This window comes from Pyrus communis, chromosome 9 (genome assembly GCF_041283825.1).
Source record: "Pyrus communis isolate YQ-2024b chromosome 9, ASM4128382v1, whole genome shotgun sequence".
NCBI classification, from domain to species: Eukaryota; Viridiplantae; Streptophyta; class Magnoliopsida; order Rosales; family Rosaceae; genus Pyrus; species Pyrus communis.
The window spans coordinates 23,129,104-23,147,764 of record NC_142573.1 but is presented as its reverse complement, the minus strand read 5'-3'; the positions used below and the strand labels follow the sequence as shown (position 1 = coordinate 23,147,764).

Below are 18,661 nucleotides of genomic sequence, written 5' to 3'. Positions count from 1 at the left end.
ATATATATATATATATAATTATTATGTATTTTTAGGGGCAAAAAATTATTAAATTAATATATATATTATTTTTATATATATCATATATATAATTATTATGTATTTTTAGGGGTATAAAATTATTAAATTAATATTTTTCTTATCTTATCGGGTTATCTGATAACGACTCGATTCGTTATCATGTCGACCCGATAACCTGTTAATTTCGTGTAGGGTTAACGGGTCTTGTCAGAAATTGTCAAGCCTAGGGTTAACCTAACTGTAAAACGATTCCTTCTTGGGTTTAAGTTATATCGATTTGGTTCAATTCAATTTTCGAAACCACTAAAACCGAAATCAAACCAATAGTTTTTTGTTTAGTTCAATTTCTTTAGCTTCAGGTTTTTTATTTTATCAGTTTTGTTTCTTTTTTAACAAACAATAGTATCTACACAAAGGGGGAAGGGGTGAGCTTAACCGCTTAACCTCATAATGCGCTAGCAATAATATGATTCAAATTTGTCTTTGGCTAGAATCGAACCTAAGACCTCTCACTTACAAATGAAGAGGAATATCACTAGACTGTAGTACTAAGTGACTAGTTTTGGTTTGTTACGAACGGTTTGTTTGTGTTTTTTTTTTTTTTTTTTTTTTTTTTTTTTTTGTTCAGTTTTCGATTTTTCCAATTCGCCCCTATATATCTCTAGCAACGCTGTAAGCATATTTATTAAGATATTACCATAAATGGAGGAGGGAGGTGATTTATTGAGCCCTCTTTGTGGTATTCAGATTTAGGGTTTATCCTTATTTATGTGGAATACAGAAAATCACGGCGACCTAGTTTTTCTTGTCTTGTTTTGTTTTGAGTCAGACCAAGACATGCATCGTGCACTGCACGACGCAAACAATATTTCAAATGAGAATTGTTGACAGTATATAATGGGCTGTGATGCAGTGTTAAGGCATGGGTACTTGGGTAATTTCACTTATTGAAGGGTTGATGTCATCCAACTGTCTCACAAGTACGGCATACGTTGGCCATATATGATATATGATATATGATGTATGATGTATGATGTATGGGCGTGTTAAAATACTAATTAGGGTAATACATAATACACGTAAGCTCATGATGAGCAACTCAACAATGAAAGCGGCAGGTTCTCCAACATCTCCATCCACAATATTCATTTGTGAATGAGAAGTCATAAGTTCGAATTTCGTAGATAACGAATTCGATATCAAATTAGGTTGTCCATTATTTAACTTAACTAAACTCATCTCTCCCTTTAGTATAACACTAGCCTCTTGTCACATACACACGCGTGTAGCATTTACCTTTTTATATTAGATTATGTCTTTTAATTTTTTTTTATATAACTATTTTATATTTTTATTAAAAATTATTCAGGAAAAAAATGAAGCAAAACCATGAAACCATCTACTAATGTGGGAGGTTTTTTTTCTTTTTTTTTTTTTAATTAAAGTTTGACATTTAAAATTCATTCAAAATTAAAATGTGATGAATTACTTTAAATTCTTATGGTTTAATTGTAATTTTGGAATTTTTGAAGGACAATTTGGGTATTTTAAATGTTTCACCTTTTTATCCTTCCCACTTTATATATTTGTACTCAAAATAAAGACAGGCAGATTTAAAACGTACAATTTACATTTTATATTTCACTTTACACTTTTAAGAAATGTAAATATTGAGTTCTACTTTATGTGAGAGGTGTAAATTTAGAATTTTATTTTTTTACTAGCGAAGCTTACCTCCTAAAGATATAAATATATCGTTTTATTTTAACAATTTGAACCGTCTATATTTTAGTACATTATTTATAGATCATCCTTGTAAAACTTTAGACAAATTCAAAACCCTTAAGACATCTATTTGTGGTGAATAAAATAGATGGATACGATTTCACAAAGAAACACTAAAATTAATCCAAAGTTTATACGATTTCAGAATTGAGTGGTTTTTGGCAGATTTGATTTTTGAGGTAAGACATAAAAGATAGACAGTTGAATCATAGAAAGTACATTACAAGTGGGGCCACAAAAATGAGTGTTAAAAGCGTGTGTCCTCAAATCCTAACCATTTACATATACTCCTTATGGTGCTCATTCTGTAACTTTTTTCAACGATCCAAACTAGCTATATGATTTGAGATTTTTGTTCTTACATGATCTTCACGTAGCACGAGATTTGGCGATTCTATTGATATTTATAATTTTGCGATTATCAATTTGCTCAACTAAGTGTTTGAAATCTACTCATTGCTTTCCAATTAGTCATGTGACAGTGTCAAATTTTTTCTTGCTCCAGTACTTGTTTATGTTATTCAAATAATGTTTGCCGGAGCACTTTTGAATAGAAATCAGTTAAAACCAACCATCATTATTTATGATTGGTGCAAATCTGAGACCCAAGCAACAAAGATTAAAAAAAAAAAAAAAAAAAAAAAGGACATCATATATTCTCATCAACAAGAAATTCTCATCAACAAGAATTAGTAGCAACCAATCCCTTCACTAATCCACGTAGGATAGACATCTTAGTTAGAACTTCTTTTTACATCCAAATTTTGTAACCGTGACATTATATTTTGGATTTAAATCTCAATTGGAGGTGGTCTAATATAAAGAAAGGATTGCAATATGCCCATTGAAATAGATTATAACGAATTATCTTTAACATTTAAGTATTTAATTTAAAGAAAACAATCATGACTAAACTATGACTCCTTCATAATTTGTTGACAGTTCAACAAATTCAGTCCAATTACCTTTAAATTACAAGTAGCCACATCTATTAAAGAAGAGATAATCAGGTACAAGTCCAAAACGGAATGAATTATTGAGTTTAATCCGAGAAATTTTGGTTACCAGTTTAGGTCCTCTAATTTTTATTCCAAGTGAGCAAACTTTCTATTTCGTGACAATAAGTCCTCCTTCTAAAGATGAGTTTTAATAGTATTTGCCATTCAGTATTATGATGTAAGATCCCACATCGACCAACTAAGAGGGGGTGATGTGCATTATATGTACATACTCCCCTCCCAATAGCACGAGGCCTTTTGGGAACTCACTAGCTTCGGATTCCATCGAGTAAGAGCATTCCTAGGATGGGTGACCCACTGAAAAGTTCTCGTGTGAGTTTCCAGAAACAAAACAGTGAGGACATGACCAGGGCCCAAAGTAGACAATATCGTGCTACGACGGAGCCGAGATTGGGATGTGACAAAATGGTATCAAAGCGACTCTGTCGTGTGGTGCGAGTGTACCGACAAGGACGTTGGGCCCCTAAGTAGGATGGCTTGTAAGATCCCATCAAAGCGACTCTGTCGTGTGGTGCGAGTGTACCGACAAGGACGTTGGGCCCCTAAGTAGGATGGCTTGTAAGATCCCACATCCACCAACGGAGAGGAGGTGATGTGCCTTATATGTACATGCTCCCCTCCCTTTAGCACGAGGTCTTTTGGAAACTCACTGGCTTCGGATTCCATCGGAACTCCGAAGTTAAGCGAGTTCAGACGAGAACAATCCTAAGATAGGTGACCCACTGGGAAGTTCTAGAATGTGACATGATATGAAGAACTCCTCTTCACTTGGAAGTGAAAGGTTTTAAATTTGAATCTCGTAGATGACGAATTCAATATCAAATTAGGTTGTTCATTATGTGGTTTTATCGAACTCTTCCTTCCTTTAGTATAAAAATATCAATGTATTAGAAAAAAAAAATATATTTCTCAAATATCTATCATATACCCTCGAGTTGTATGGGGTCCAAAACGGTAAAGTAAATGAGTTGTTTCCCATGAATTTTTTACTATGCAGCACCTTTAAATATTTAAATTGAATTTTTCTAATTAAAACATGCGGTATCAAAGGATACGCTGAATGTGGGGATTGAAAGCATATTTCATGCATATCGGGTCAAAGGCATATTGGGTAAAATAAACAAACTTTAAACCCCACTTTGTAGTCTACATGGTAAGGCATTTAAAAATTTAGAAACTTTAACAAAAAAAAGTTTCTGATAGTGTTCACTTTAATGAAAAACAATATTTTTACGCTTAAAAGTCAATCCTGGTACTGTTTACTTTACCCTTTATTTTGTCTTTATCGTTAAAAATTAAAACTCAAAATTTTCAAGCCATTTTCATTAGTTTTCCTTAAAAATTTGGATCATATCCAAACAAATTGTAATGGGATAGGACCGGAATTCAAAAGTCTATTAAAGAAATGTACAATATGATCTCCAGGACGGGTCTTGAGTTTTTTGTGCATGAAGCGAACATTAAAATGTGAATTTTTCAATATATGAATATATATTAAATAAAATATTTAAACAGGAATCCAAAAAAAAAAAATACTAATTACAAACTGAGTAAGTGACACACAATTATATATACGGAAAAAACAAGAAAACTCAAATTTTATCAATCAAAACTACATATAAAGTTCATCAGTAAACACACACGATTATCAACCCAAACAATATAATCAAAATTTAAAGCAAGTTGAGCAACCCCCATGGAGAATGGAGATTGAGTGTGGTTAGTGGTTGGTGCCTCGGTGGTGAGGTCCTTTGCAGTCAGGAGCCTCGGAGGAGTGGGGTCGGCGCCTTGACGGAGAGAGGTTTCAGACTTTTGGTCAGCGCCTTGGAGTCGGCGGAGAGGTGAGAGGTCCTTCGTAGTTTGTAAGTCAAGTGTTGTGTCGCTAACGCGAAGAACTTAAAGGTTTTTGTATCTCGGTTTTGTAAGGGATAAAATAAAAATTAATTACATATATCTTCAACCTATATATCTACTAGGGTGAATTGTCAATTTAGTTCATGAATTATCACCTGAGTGAAAATTAGGTCCCCTAAACTATTTTTTGTCAGAAATATTAGTACTTGAATTATAAAATTTGCCAATCAATCCTTGATATTAGATTCGAAGCTACTATATTCAATTTTTCGTCAATTTAAGTCACGTTACTTTCATGTGATACACATTGGAGGGTAGAATGATAATTTTCCATAAAGAAATAGTGTATTGAATTACCTTCGGACGGTAAATTAGAGGTTAGATTCCCAACTATATGAAATGTTAAGAGTTTATAGGTGAGAAAATACGGTATTACACTTGAAAATGTGTCAAGTGACTTAAGTTGACGAAAAATTGGATAAAATAGTTTTGAATATAATAGTAGGGATGAAATTAGCAATTTTAATGAATTTAGGTACTTATTTTGACCAAAAAAACCTTGAAACCCACGAGGTCAAAATTCAACCATTTGGCCAGCGGGCTGGCCGTCCTTAGCCAACTAGCTAGCCCATTCAGTTGGGCCCTATATATATATATATATTAAGACAATATTCAAATAAAAAATTTAAAAATTTTAATTTTTTTTTTATAAATACCTACACCGTTTCTCCCATCCTTTTCACCTTTTCATACTATCTTACCTTATTTTATTCAATTATTCACATTCAATTCACCTCATACACTCTTTTCATACACAGCTCTCTCTTACCTCTTCCAATAATCTTTCCTTTAATTTTTCAATAATTTTCAAATGGCCACATCTTTAAGTGGCACTCAAAATAGTCCAAAGGCTTATTCATTTAGCGACAAGTGGTACTAAAAAAATGTCCGGAAACTTTATTTTAACGGTAGTTTAATTCAATTAACCAATAAAATTAAAAAACAAAATAAAAATAATAATTATTGAGGGGCTAAGAAATAGCCCCCTCCGGTTGCAGATAGTAAATAACTAATTAACTATAGCTTGACATTGTTCATCAAAAAATAATTTCTTGCATAGCCATAATGTGACATCCCACATCGCCCATGGGAGTGATCCTTATATGTATATTCTCATCCCTACCTAGCACGATGCCTTTTGGGAACTCACTGGCTTCGGGTTCCATAGGAACTCCGAAGTTAAGCGAGAAGGGGGCTAGAGCAATCCCATGATGGGTGACCCACTGGGAAGTTGTTCGTGAGTTCCCAAAAACAAAACCGTGAGAGAATGGTAAGCCCAAAACGGACAATATCGTGCTACGGTGGTGGAGCGGGCCCGGGAAGTGATCCGCCCCGAGCGGGGATGTGACAATTTGGTATCAAAGCCTAACCCTGGTCATGTGTGTGCCGACGAGGACGTCGGGCCCCTAAGGGGGTGAATTGTGACATCCCACATCGCCCAAGGGAGTGATCCTTATATGTATATTCTCATCCCTACCTAGCACAAGGCCTTTTGGGAGCTCACTGGCTTCGGGTTCCGTAGGAACTCCGAAGTTAAGCGAGAAAGGGGCTAGAGCAATCCCATGATGGGTGACCCACTGGGAAGTTGCTCGTGAGTTCCCAAAAACAAAACCGTGAGGGAATGGTAAGCCCAAAGCGGACAATATCGTGCTACGATGGTGAAGCGGGCCCAGAAAGTGATCCGCCCCGGGCTGAGATGTGACACATAATCTGGACGGGGGCTAAATATAGTCCATTCGGTTGGAGATGGCCTAACATTCTTTTTATTTTAGTGGTGAGATGGGTAAAAATGAAGCAACTATTAGGTCAAACAAATAATTAGATTAACACATATAATGGGTGCCCAAATGTATGTAAAATACAAGAGTACTCAAGCATTAACTGATTAGTAATTTATTATGTCACTAATCACGTGTTTGAGTCGATTCTACAATATATATATATATATATATATATTATCATTTTAACCATTTATTTTTTGGATCTTCCTTCATAAATTATCTTTACAAAATTTAATCCAAATCGGAAATCATTTAGCCAATTGATTATTACAGAGAAAAATTCATTGTTTTTTCAGCGACGTTGTGTAGGTGTATTTTTTCTTTTCTTTTTTTGGCGTGATTAGATATTGAAATATTTTCTAATTTGGATGAAATTTTGTAAAAGTTATCTAAGAAGGTAGATCCAAAAAATTAACGTTTTAGATAATAAAAGTGGTTAGCGCCGTAATATGTTACGATCTAGTTACCGTTTGAGCTCCTTTGTATGTAAATTATAAATATAGAGAAAGAGGCAGGTGGTTATGGATACAATTGTGACAAAGATAATAAATGGTCCAATCCAATTTTAGTTAATAAAATTAAAGGGGAATCATTTTTCGTACTTTGCTTGGCAAGAAATCTAATTCATCAAAAAATAGAAGATAAAACCAAAAAAATAAAAAAAAAAATCTATTCACCTTTTGTTTCAACTGATTAAAGGAAAGGGGGAAATGTCTCTCATTCAGTCATTGTTTGCTTGCTCCTTTTAACATCACGGGATCCCCATCCCCATCCCCATCCCCATCCCCATTTTTTCTCTCTTCGTCTTTCATTTCCTCCACCTCCTCCTCCTTCATCTCCTCCTCCCTACCGCCGCCGCAAGCCAACCTCACCACATTTTCTTATCACTCCCTTCCTTTTGCTTCTTTCACCAAAGAGCATTGAAATTCGAAACAACAAAAGAAAGAAAGCTCACAGAATTCACAGACTCTGTTTTGTTCTGGGGAAGCTTTAGGCACTGAGCAAAAATGCCTCACACCATTGCCAAATCTCTGCAAGAAATGGGCTTTGATTCCCTCACGAACCGATTCCGTGACTCACTGAGTTACAACGACACCACCACCGCCACCAAGGACCACAGCAACAAGCCAGATGTCAAACAGCTCGATCTGGGTTCGCCCGTCTCGCCATTGATGACTCGGAGTTCAGCCAATGGCAGCAATGGAGTCGGCCACAGTGGTGGGGCAGCAGTAACCAGTTCAAGCTGCAGTTCGGGTACTTCTTCTGGTTCAGTTTCGAGCAAAACCAGCAATACCCAGCTGGGCAGAAGATCGGATTCCAAACCCAAGAACCACTCCGGCGAGCTCTCGGTTTCGTCCGAAACAAGCCCGAGAGCCTCCGAGGCGGTCCGATCCGGTACGACGCCGAGGAATTGGAAGCCGGTTCACCGGAGATCGGTGTCTGCTGGACCCCCATTGATCTACTCTGGTGGAAGCTTCAATACCAGCTTCAGTACTAATGCGAATAGTAATACTAATACAGCAACTTCATCTTCTTCTGCTTCAATGGCGTCGACCACCACTGTTTTTCCGAGTGGCAACATTTGCCCATCTGGGAAAATCGCCAAGTCTGGATTGGTCTGCAGAGGAACCAACAAGACCGATGTTTTGGGGTCTGGCGGTGGCAACTATGGCCACGGTAGCATAGTCAGAGGAGGCGGTGGGGGTGCGAATGGCGGCGAGTCTGCGATGGCAAAGAGGGCAACTGGGAACTCTGATCCAGAGGAGGTGAAGAAATCTGCCAATGAGCTTTATAGAAGAGGCCAGTTTCTTGAGGCATTGGCATTGTATGATCGTGCCATATCCTTGTCTCCGGACAATGCTGCCTACCGGAGTAACCGTGCTGCAGCGTTAACAGCGCTGGGGAGACTTCCGGAGGCAGTGAGGGAGTGTGAGGAGGCTGTCAGGTTGGACCCTGGTTATGGGAGGGCGCATCAGCGCTTGGGTTCTCTTTATCTTCGGTGAGTAGTATTGAAAACGGAGACTTTAATCAATCGAAAGTAGGTTTTTCGCAATTTTGTTTACGATGTCTTATTTGTTTGTATGATTGTGCAACTTTTATAGTAAACTTGTTTTTTTACATTGCCGGAATGTGATTGGTCTGTTTGTTTATATTTCACATGAATTGTGCATCAAGTGTTTCTTATTGGTTTGTTGGTATCTCTGATGCGTCATTGGTTTGTGTTACCTCGAGCTTTCGCATCCATTTTCTATTATTTGAATTGGTAGACAAGTACTTCTGGTATCAACATTGTGTTCTGTGTTGCTGGCAACCTGAATGGTTTTTGGAACATTGTTCTATGTTGTGTTCTTTTTATCTTTCTGCGCGTTTGAGTACAGATTTCTAGTATTTTGTGTTGCTATATCTTGACTTTGAGTCTTTTTAGGGCTTGTAACTGAAACATTTATGGCTAATTTATTTGCATAGAGTTTATAGTTTTAGTGGCCCTCCATTTGCATCTGGGATTCTTATAAGTTTTCCGAAGTTTTCAGTTATGTCGGTCCACTCTCTATCTTGCATCATACTCTGAAGTGAACATTTCGAATTCGTTCAGCGTCATCTCAGTTAATCCATAACTTGGAAACTCTACAGTTTTGGGCTAGTTGAAAATGCCTACCATCACCTCTGTATTCCTGGGCAACGGCCGGATCAGTCTGAGTTGCAGAAGTTGAAGTCATTGGAGAAGCATCTGAAACAATGTGAAGATGCCCGTAAGCTTGGCGATTGGAAAAGTGTGCTAAGGGAATCTGAGGCAGCCATAGCAACTGGAGCAGAGTCCTCTCCTCAGGTATAACACAGCACAAGTTCTCTTAATTTTCTGATTGATGTGGAACAAAGTTTTTCAAATCGCTTAAAACTAATTAGAATTAAAACACAGCTTGTTGCTTGTAAAGTTGAAGCTCTACTGAAGCTACATCAGCTCGAAGATGCAGAATCTAGCCTAGCAGATATACCCAAGTTTGAAATTTACCCTTCTTACTTGCAAACCAAACTCTTTGGCATACTTGTTGAAGCTTATGTTCTGTATGTCAGAGCCCAGGTTGAGATGGCATTAGGAAGGTAAGAACTGAAGTTTCAAACTTACGTAACACACCAGCCATGGTTTTTAGAGTGAGCTAGAAGGATAATAGATTTTTTGCAGGTTTGAGAATGCAGTAGCAGCGGTAGAGAAGGCTGGACTGATTGACTACAGTAATGTTGAAGTAATGAGGGTTTCGAATAAAGTGAAGAAGGTCGCAAATGCTCGTTCTCAGGGTAATGATCTTTTTAGCTCTGGAAGATTTGCTGAAGCCTGCTCCGCTTATGGGGAGGGCCTCAAATACGATAGTTCCAACTCTGTTCTCTATTGCAATAGAGCAGTTTGTCGGTCCAAGCTCGGACAATGGGAACAGTCTGTTGAAGACTGCAACCAAGCCCTAAAGATTCAACCTAATTACATCAAAGCTCTTCTTCGAAGGGCTGTCTCAAATGAAAAGGTACGTTGTCCATCTTATGCGCATGTGGGTGGGAGCTCATTATTTGAATTTGTTATTTGTTGATTTATATGTGACTGTTGGTGCCTTTTCTCCCAAAATTTATAGCTTGAACGATGGGAAGAGGCAGTGAGAGATTATGAGGCCTTAAGGAGGGACCTTCCTGGAGACAATGAGGTTGCTGAGTCTCTACACCGGGCACGAGTTGCATTAAACAAGTCTCGTGGAGAGGAATTTCATAATGTGAAGTTTGATGGTGAAGTGGAAGAAGTCTCTAGTTTGGATAAATTTAAAGCTGCGGTATCATCACCCGGTAAGCTTCATCCATTTTTAATTCTTAGTAGTTAATTAAAATCCAAGTCTATTGTATAACTGGAGATTTGAAATTTCAGGTGTTTCCGTCGTCCATTTCAAAGTTGAATCCAACGAGCAATGCGCAGAAATATCGCCATTCATAAACATGCTTTGTGTTCGATATCCGTATGTTAATTTTTTTAAGGTAGTTAAATGATTCATTGGTCTATATTCACCTCATGCTCAAGAGATCATTTCACCGTGTTCCTACCGTTTCAGATGAGATTTATTTTACCATTTTTGCATTGATCGTATATTTCATAATGCAGTAGGAGAATTACCTTATACGGGAGGATCTACAATTAAGTAGTTTGTTGTTTGATTGAAGGTGGACGTAGAGGAGAGCTTATCCGTAGCAAAAGCGGAGAGCATAAGGACCGTTCCAGCGTTTAAAATTTACAAAAATGGAGAAAAGGTGAAGGAGATGGTCCGTCCAAGCCATCAATTCCTGGAAGAATCGGTGAGAAGCTGCAATCTCTAGCAGGAATGGCGAAACATCTCAGGTCTGGTCCGTTGGCTCGCGTATATGTGTATGGTAACTCTCCTAGTATTTACCATGTTTATTCATGTTTCCCGTTCCTACTACAAGGAATACCATTTTTACCTGCGACATACATAATCAGTTACTCAATTGTTTCAGAACCTGCAGAGAGAAATAGCTCTGCTGTGACTTCCTGTTACTCTACATTTGGGAATTATATACATAATATTCTTCTTCTTCTTTTTTTCTTTTTTTTTTTTTTTTTTTTTTTATATTATTTTTCCCTGCCTTTGGATTCCATGGGTTTGGTTGTCCTTTTCAATTTTTTTATTTATTTATTTTTTATTTCTCCAAAATGCCAGCCTGTGTCAATTCCTGATTTTGAGCAAAAGTGGATAGTGTTGATTATAATGTCTCCCTCTGTGTCTCCTCTGGTAGAGAGATAATGTTGGGTGGTAGGTGGCATTGTGTAAGATCATTGTTGCATAAACATTTTACCTTGGTAGGGTCGTTATCGGATAGGTAATCCGGTACAAAATAACACGACTCATTAACAAATCAGATTGTTATCTCGTCACTTGTTAAAATAATGAGTTTGATACGACCCGTTAAGATAACGAGGATGACACAAAAACGATACGAAAACGATAAACACTAGTTTTTCAGGCCTACCCACAACCGATCCCTTGCCCATCTCATCGTCTTTCTTTTTCTCCTTCACTTCCTCTTCTTCTTTCTTACACTCTCGTGGCCGGGAGACCCAAGGTGTGCTTTGTAGTTAACTATTCGATCCACATGGACCCGCTGCTTCTGAGTAACCCGATTTCGATCACAACCGCGAGCGAGCGGAAGAACTCCTCCGGGAGTCTGTTTGTCAAGGATAGAACGTGCCAATTCCATGCCTTATTCATGCCGTCTCTTCAGAATGCCTCCTTCCTTCTCTGCCATATGATGTGTGCTTGCTTAGTAACTTAATTATTTTGTTGCCGATAATCCATCTATGTACCTACTTTTTACGTTCAAAACCAAGGATGAATGAACAAATTAGGATATGGTGGAATTTAAAGTATGTGCTTAGTGGTCGCAAGTTTTGTTTCCCTTCATTCTATTTCGTCACACTTGTCGATCTCTAAACTTAATTTGGTTTATATTAATTAAGAGTTGTTTGATAAATCAGTTCGTTTTTAATTTTTACTTTTTTTTTTTAACTAAAAGATGTAAACCGAAAACAAAATGGTTATAAAAAACCTCTAAATGTTCATGACTAGACCAATTTTTATATATTATTATTCATATAATCTGTAAGTAGAAACCATTAGATGAATCCATATCATATAACTTACCAGATTATTATCTCTCTACAAAAGGGAACATACTCCACATTGCATAATATACCTGTGCTTACATGTGTTGAGCGACCATCTTGCATTGCATATAAACACAATGCTTTAAAGATTGCATACGCATGTAAGCTAGACCTAGACTTGTACAGTGTATGTTTGTCGTTTTTGCAAAGCTAAATGGATTCGTGTATGTAGACAAGAATACTTTATTCTTGGCCGTGTCCACATGTCTAAGGAAAACAACTTATTAAGTTGGACCAATACCTTCATGTAGATGTACTTAAAAATTAAATATGGACTTGTATGAAAGGTGCATTGATTTGAGAAGTGTATGATTGTTGTGGATTTCGAACCTTAGGCTCATTACTCGTACAATACACCTCTATTTAATTGTTTTGTTTTGTTTAGCTCCTCTTGTTTTCTTATTAATCAATCCAATTGTGATATGTAATTTATTGCATTAGTGTGTAGTTAAATTGTAACAACCCGTCCCAAATAATTTTACGGATTTTAGAACGGAAGGGCATTTTGGTAAATTAGGATAGATGTTTTTGAAATGTGTTTTCGGATCTGAAATTGTGTGCCTTGTGGGGCCACTTCTTTTGGGTTTTGTACCCCTGGCCCAACTCTCCTTTCTCTTCTCCCTTCCTTGTGACCTTCTCTCTCTTTCTCCCTCTCACTTTATCTTTCTCTCTCGCTCTCCTCACCTTTCCCGAGCTACACACACACATGGCACCACTACCCACGCCACCCTACCGTCTCTGGCGAGGCCCCTAACTCACCACCACCTAGACCTCATCACCATGAACCCCGGACAAGGAACCTGGGAACTCGATTGTGGTAAAGGCCACTGTTCATGAATGAAACTTGGTGAGTTTCCAGCACCTCAGACGTAGGTAAGCGAGGAAAAACACCATAAATCTTTCCCTTTTCATCCTCGCATTTCATTTCTGATCGTTTTTGTGTATTGTGGACGTTGAAACATCAAGAAACCGACTCGAGGAGACTTCCCCAGATTTCGGCGAGAACTCGTGGGTTTTAAACCGTTTTCTGGCCTACTCCAGCCACCACACGTCTTGAAATTGGTACGAATCTCTTCCTTGTTCCTTGGGCTTCAATTTGGTATAGTGCATGATAAATTTTAGTTAGGCTTTAGGGTTGAACGGAGCTGGGATAACTTCGGCCTTCTTCTTCCTCAAAACAGCCAACCTGCCTTGGAAACATGTCAAACCCGATCCACAGATCTAAGCCAGCCTAATTGTCCAGGGCAAACCCAAATGAAACCTGGCCTAACCCAGCCTTCAACCCAAACCTTTAGGCCAAGCTACCAAGCCCAAACTCATATTTGGAACCCAAGCCTAGAACCATTAAACCCAAGCCCATAAACCAAGATCCAACCCAGATCCGACCCGACCTGGTCGGATCCCAGAACCTAGGCGGCGCGTGGGTCTTTGGGTGGGCACACGTGAGGAAATCGAATTTACGCTTTATGAATTATCATACTTTATCAAATAACTATTTACTGAGATATTTATGATATGATGTTTGAGCTATTAAGCTCCAATGAGATATATATTTTGGAAAGATTATGTTTGTGATTTTATGTGCTTACTTAGTGGTTGTCCATACTATGAGCCTACGGACGATTGATACTTACCTTTGGCTTTGGTCGGGTGATGTAGTGGCTTCAGTTGGAAGATATTTATATTTGGATTTGGCCTTGGTCACGTGATGTAGTGGCTTCGGTCGATTATGATAACATTACTAAGCACATTATATATGATATATGTTTTATGAAAGGTGTTATGGCATGCTAGGGTTTCCGGAAAACCTATTACATATTATACTATTGAGTTTTCATGAACTTTGGGGGTTAGTACGTTGATGAATAACTATTTCAATATTACTTATATATCAATTTGGTCCACTCATGTTTTGTTTTGCACTTCCTTAGGACTTAGAATTGAGGCACACAATCCCGGCATCAAGACACTTTCACATCTGCATCTTCGAGTCCTCTCGGTGTATGATCTATCCCTTTGTTCATTCAATTTAATATTATTCCTTTTTAGTGTCTCAAATTAGTTGTATGCTCTGAACACGTTCCACAATTGCATATTCATAATAATTAAATTTACAAGTTTTATTTATGTCGGTTAATTGTTTTTAGTTCTCATGCATCCTAAAGGCTTCCTCACCTTCGGGTGTCGGCTAGCATGTGCCTACCCTAGTGTTTGGAGAATATTAGGGTCATGCATGTCATAAATTATAGGATTAAGTACCTAAATCCCTCTAACATTTTAGTGTCATTCCAAATTGGTCCCATCATTTTTAAACATTCCAAACAAGTAATCAACCTGTTAAAAATATCATATCCATTAAGCCCCAGTTGAATTTCTCTTAAATTAACTGGGGCTTACTTTGTCTCCAACACTAATAGAAGGTCATGAAAGCATGGCCTCCACCAAGTAACAGCCGCCACCACCTCCTTTAGGCCATCACCTCGAAACTCAATACACAACCACAAACTCTACTCTACAACTCAAGCCGCCAATATCGAGAAGGTCCTGAGGTTGCTGAAATGTTATGGGCTGCCATGAAGTCGGCACCAGTATCTTCATCACTCAAAAAGAAGAACTGGAAGTTTTACTAGCCCAAAATCGGTGAATGAGAAAATCACATGAGCAGAAACAAGCTTCTTGAAAGATTATCTGCATTCTTAACCCTCTTTTTTGTTACGAGACTTCCCAATCTTTATTTTTGTTGTCCATTTTATTCGTGAATTTGTTTATTTATTTTTATCTTTTCATCTTTATGCCTTTTTTGGAGTTATTTTATTATTATTTTAGTATCCAAGTAAGCAAATAAGTGGAACCCATTATTACCACATGTATATTTAACGAAAAAATTAACTAGAACTTAACGAATTCAGAATATAAATAAAAAATGTTAAGACCAATTTAAAATAAGGAAAATTAACAAAATGTCCAAAAAAACTTTCCTTTTAATGAAAAATCCTTTGTAAAGATATGGTGAATAGTAACAAAGAAATGTATAAATATGACTTTTCATTAAAAATAAATAGTATTATAAGTATTTTGTTAAAACTTTCAAAAATGATAACACTAAAAGGCTAAGGGGTGTAGGGCACTTAATCCTAAATTATAATAAGAAAAGAAAAAAAAAAGTTAATTGATAAACCAACCGCATATATAAACAGAAGGGTAGAGCCAGTTGGCAGTAATAAAAGAGCAGAAAAAAAATCCCAGAGAGAGGGAGCAGAGCGAAAATGGAGATGGCGAGTGCAAGTGCGAGTGGGAGAAAAAGGAAGACGACGAGTTTCCAGAGCGAAAAGATGTTTCTAGAAGATTACCTTCTCCTCATTCAGTCCAACTCCCACCTCCATCTCACCGTCGCTCATCTCAATCAGGTCCCTCTTCTTCTTCTTCTTCTTCTTCTTCTTCATAGATCATCTAGTTTTAAATTAGTAATTTATTCACATTTTTCTTTCAATTTATTTCTAAACTGTTTGATTCAAGCTCCTTTTCGAAATTTTGGTTTTGCAGATCATTGGCATGCACGGATACAAGAAGATCTACAAAGTTCCCAAGGTGAAATTTCAATTTCCTCCATATTCTTAGCTTCTGTTTGGTTCCTGAGAAAATATTAAATTAATCTACTATTGTTATATTGGTCCGTTATATTTTAAATGTCATGAATCATGATTTTAGCTAGTTTAATTTTTTTTTTCCTTCATATTTTGTTGAAATTTGCTTCAAGCCTTTGGCCGATTTTTCTCACACTTTCTCGGTAACCAAACAAGTCCTAATCCATCGCATTCCCTTTTTTTTGTTCCAACATTTTTCATATTTATTTGAAATTTGGTTCGAAGTCTTGGCCCCCCCCTTTTATTCTCTCACTATTTCTCGGTAGCCAAACAAGTCTTAATCCATCTCATTTCCTCCTTTTTTTCCCCCCATTTTTCAACTCTTAAGAAACGTTTGAGCGACGCCGTGAGTTCGCTGTCGCTTGTCGATCCGGCTCGCTCGACGCTTAAAGACTACATCTCGCCGTTTGTGATCACCACCCTGGAGGACGTCGTCGCCGACCTCGCCAACCTCAACTGGAAGGAGTGCTGCGTCACCTCCGTTGAAACTCTAAGCTCGTGGAAATACACAACCATCGCTCCTGCTGCTCCTGCGAGCCTCCGCCACGACCTCGTCCAATACTCCCGGCTTCAACAATCACCGCCGTTGGCCCTTGATTTCAGACCCTACGGCGTCGTTTCGGCTCCTAACTCTGCTTCCGAGACAGCTCCTCCAGCGAAGAAACTGGTGACGAAGAGGAGGAGGAAGCGATCGCCGATAGCCGCGGGTTTCGCTCGTGCTGCTCTGGACTCTTTTTCGTACGGATCGTGCTGACGTCACAGGTACTGAATTAGTGAACTTTCGCGACTCACGCTTTGTGTGTGCGCCACTGCGCGCTGTTTGTTTACTGTATTTTATTTTTTATTTTCAAATTCGGATATTCTGTTTTTTTATTTAATAATTTTTTGTTTCGGTTGTTTTTCTCGCAGCAGACTTACCGTGTTGGCGGGAGTTGGGCACTTGATTGGTAGAGCTGTGATATTCGTGTAAGGAGAGGGGTATTTCTGGAATTTCGTTTAGACTGGTACAATTGTGTTTGTGAAGAAGTGTTAAGGGTATTTCGGGCTTTTTATCTTTGTTCCTTTGTAGTTGGTAGTGGTAATTGCGAATCGGTAAAGTGAGTCCAAATCTACGCGTCTCGTGGTTTCCTTTTAATTAGTAGGATTGACTAATGCACGTTTTAGTTTTATCGTAAATGGATGTTTTAGAATGAGAGAAATTGCAATCTATCGAATTCTCAGCAGGATTTGATTACATTATTAGTATATAAAGAATGGCTTATATGGTACGAGTACATCGTTATGTGATATTTTGTATTAATAAAATAAAAATGTGTAAGTTTTTATACAGAATATTTTATTGGCACAAAACATACAGAGATGTACACGTACTATGTAAATTGTTCTCCAATAAAAATGGAGAGTAATGTTTTCAATCACCTGAGGTATAACTTAGGAGTCATTTATTTGCATTTCTTGCAAATCCATTTCAATAATCCAATTGACTTTAGACGAAAGTTGTAATTCCAATCCAATCCACTTCAGCCATTTATTACCCTCAAGTTTCTTGCATTCTAGCAAAGTGCTCTCAGATTTTGTTGAGGTCAATACTCCATGATCCATATCTCAACTCGCATTGCATTTGTCTCCTTTTCTTGGTCGGTTGAGTAAAAAGAAAGGCTTATTCTTTGATACATATAAAATTATATGAAAAGCCGTATTCGATGAAAGTCGCATGTATGGTTTGGAGAGAGATCTTTTATATCTTTCGAGATCCACCCTACAATATGAGGAGCTTAGCCTTAGTAGAAGTGGGTAGCGGCATTGGATGGATGATCCATTTCAATCAAATAGTTTATGGAAGAAAATTGAGTTATCTGGGTCCTGGAAGATTGATAGGACAAATTGCTAGTTTTCGTATACGAAATATTCACAAAACTCGAACTTAATCTTACTCTCTCTCAAACAAAAATATTGCCACTTAACATTATGAAACTCGAACTTAATCCCATTTTTTCCCTCAAACAAAAATATCGCCCCTTACGGAACTCAATAATCAAGAACTCCACCCCACTATGGTAGTATTCCGTCTACAATACTATCAAAATGAAGGGTAATATAGTAATTATGTTCTAGTTGGCATTGTTGCACATTAAACTATATCCAACCAGAAGCTGCCGCGTGGGTTTTCTTTCCACGTCAAGACCAAAGAGTCTTCATATTCACTTCTTCACCTGCATTTTCCCTGCAATCAAACTCCCACGCATTTCCCAAACTTTCCAAATTCCCATGGCTAATGTTTGGGAAAGAGACAAACCCATGAGATCCATTTTCTTCCTCTTTCTCTGCAAGACTGCAACTCTCGTCCACATCTTCTTCTTCCTCCACCCCCTCCGCTCCCACAGCCATAAAACCAACCATCAGAACCGATCTTCCGTTCTGTCGAATCCCGCCGTTCAATGACGACAGGCTTAAAAGAAAAGCAAATTATACTTTATGAAATCATTCTTTCCTTCTTTTGGAGAAGAAAGTGGAGACCAAGGAATAAATAGGGAGGCTAAAATGGGGTTGTGAGTGCGGAATATGGACCCAGCAAACCAGAAAGATGATGCCGAAGACCACCAACTTGAGAAAACTTTGAAACTGGGTCCGTAAGCACTCAAGCAAACTCCCCAGAAATCTCAGTCGATTTGACCAAAATACCCTTCTCCCATCTGCCAAATGGAAGCCACATAAGCAGTATTCCTTCCACGTCAACACATTTAACCTCATTTTGACGGAACAGACAGGTATTCTGTTAAAGTG

General features: G+C 37.8%; 2 protein-coding genes across 6 annotated transcripts; both read left to right on the top strand.

Moving 5' to 3' along the window:
* Nucleotides 1-5,810: 5,810 nt before the first annotated feature.
* Nucleotides 5,811-11,106, top strand: LOC137740090 (inactive TPR repeat-containing thioredoxin TTL3). The gene is made up of 7 exons (XM_068479890.2): nucleotides 5,811-8,519; nucleotides 9,152-9,347; nucleotides 9,438-9,619; nucleotides 9,702-10,035; nucleotides 10,141-10,345; nucleotides 10,425-10,531; nucleotides 10,715-11,106. Exons 1-7 carry the CDS (start codon nucleotides 7,528-7,530, stop codon nucleotides 10,865-10,867), a joined length of 2,169 nt encoding a protein of 722 aa, XP_068335991.2. The 5' UTR covers nucleotides 5,811-7,527; the 3' UTR covers nucleotides 10,868-11,106.
* A 1,737-nt stretch (nucleotides 11,107-12,843) lies between these two features.
* LOC148694426 (uncharacterized) lies at nucleotides 12,844-17,100 on the top strand. Of its 5 annotated transcripts, none has more exons than XM_088699481.1 (7): nucleotides 12,844-13,080; nucleotides 13,200-13,295; nucleotides 14,165-14,234; nucleotides 15,431-15,640; nucleotides 15,777-15,821; nucleotides 16,206-16,639; nucleotides 16,790-17,100. In XM_088699481.1, the coding sequence occupies exons 4-6, from the start codon at nucleotides 15,500-15,502 to the stop codon at nucleotides 16,629-16,631; spliced, it is 612 nt and encodes a 203-aa protein (XP_088555607.1). In that variant the 5' UTR covers nucleotides 12,844-13,080; nucleotides 13,200-13,295; nucleotides 14,165-14,234; nucleotides 15,431-15,499; the 3' UTR covers nucleotides 16,632-16,639; nucleotides 16,790-17,100. The 5 variants fall into 5 exon arrangements, with proteins under 5 accessions (XP_088555607.1, XP_088555604.1, XP_088555605.1 ...); XM_088699478.1 differs by having other exon boundaries at nucleotides 12,844-13,106; XM_088699479.1 differs by having other exon boundaries at nucleotides 12,844-13,106; nucleotides 16,787-17,100.
* Nucleotides 17,101-18,661: the final 1,561 nt, after the last annotated feature.

Coding starts and splice junctions, on each gene's coding strand:
- LOC148694426 (XM_088699482.1), top strand. CDS start 15,500: ATGGAGATGGCGAGTGCAAGTGCGAGTGGGAGAAAAAGGAAGACGACG. Junction 15,641..15,776: donor CCGTCGCTCATCTCAATCAG/GTCCCTCTTCTT, acceptor TTGGTTTTGCAG/ATCATTGGCATGCACGGATA. Junction 15,822..16,205: donor AGATCTACAAAGTTCCCAAG/GTGAAATTTCAA, acceptor TCAACTCTTAAG/AAACGTTTGAGCGACGCCGT.
- LOC137740090 (XM_068479890.2), top strand. CDS start 7,528: ATGCCTCACACCATTGCCAAATCTCTGCAAGAAATGGGCTTTGATTCC. Junction 8,520..9,151: donor TTGGGTTCTCTTTATCTTCG/GTGAGTAGTATT, acceptor GAAACTCTACAG/TTTTGGGCTAGTTGAAAATG. Junction 10,532..10,714: donor CGTATGTTAATTTTTTTAAG/GTAGTTAAATGA, acceptor GTTTGATTGAAG/GTGGACGTAGAGGAGAGCTT.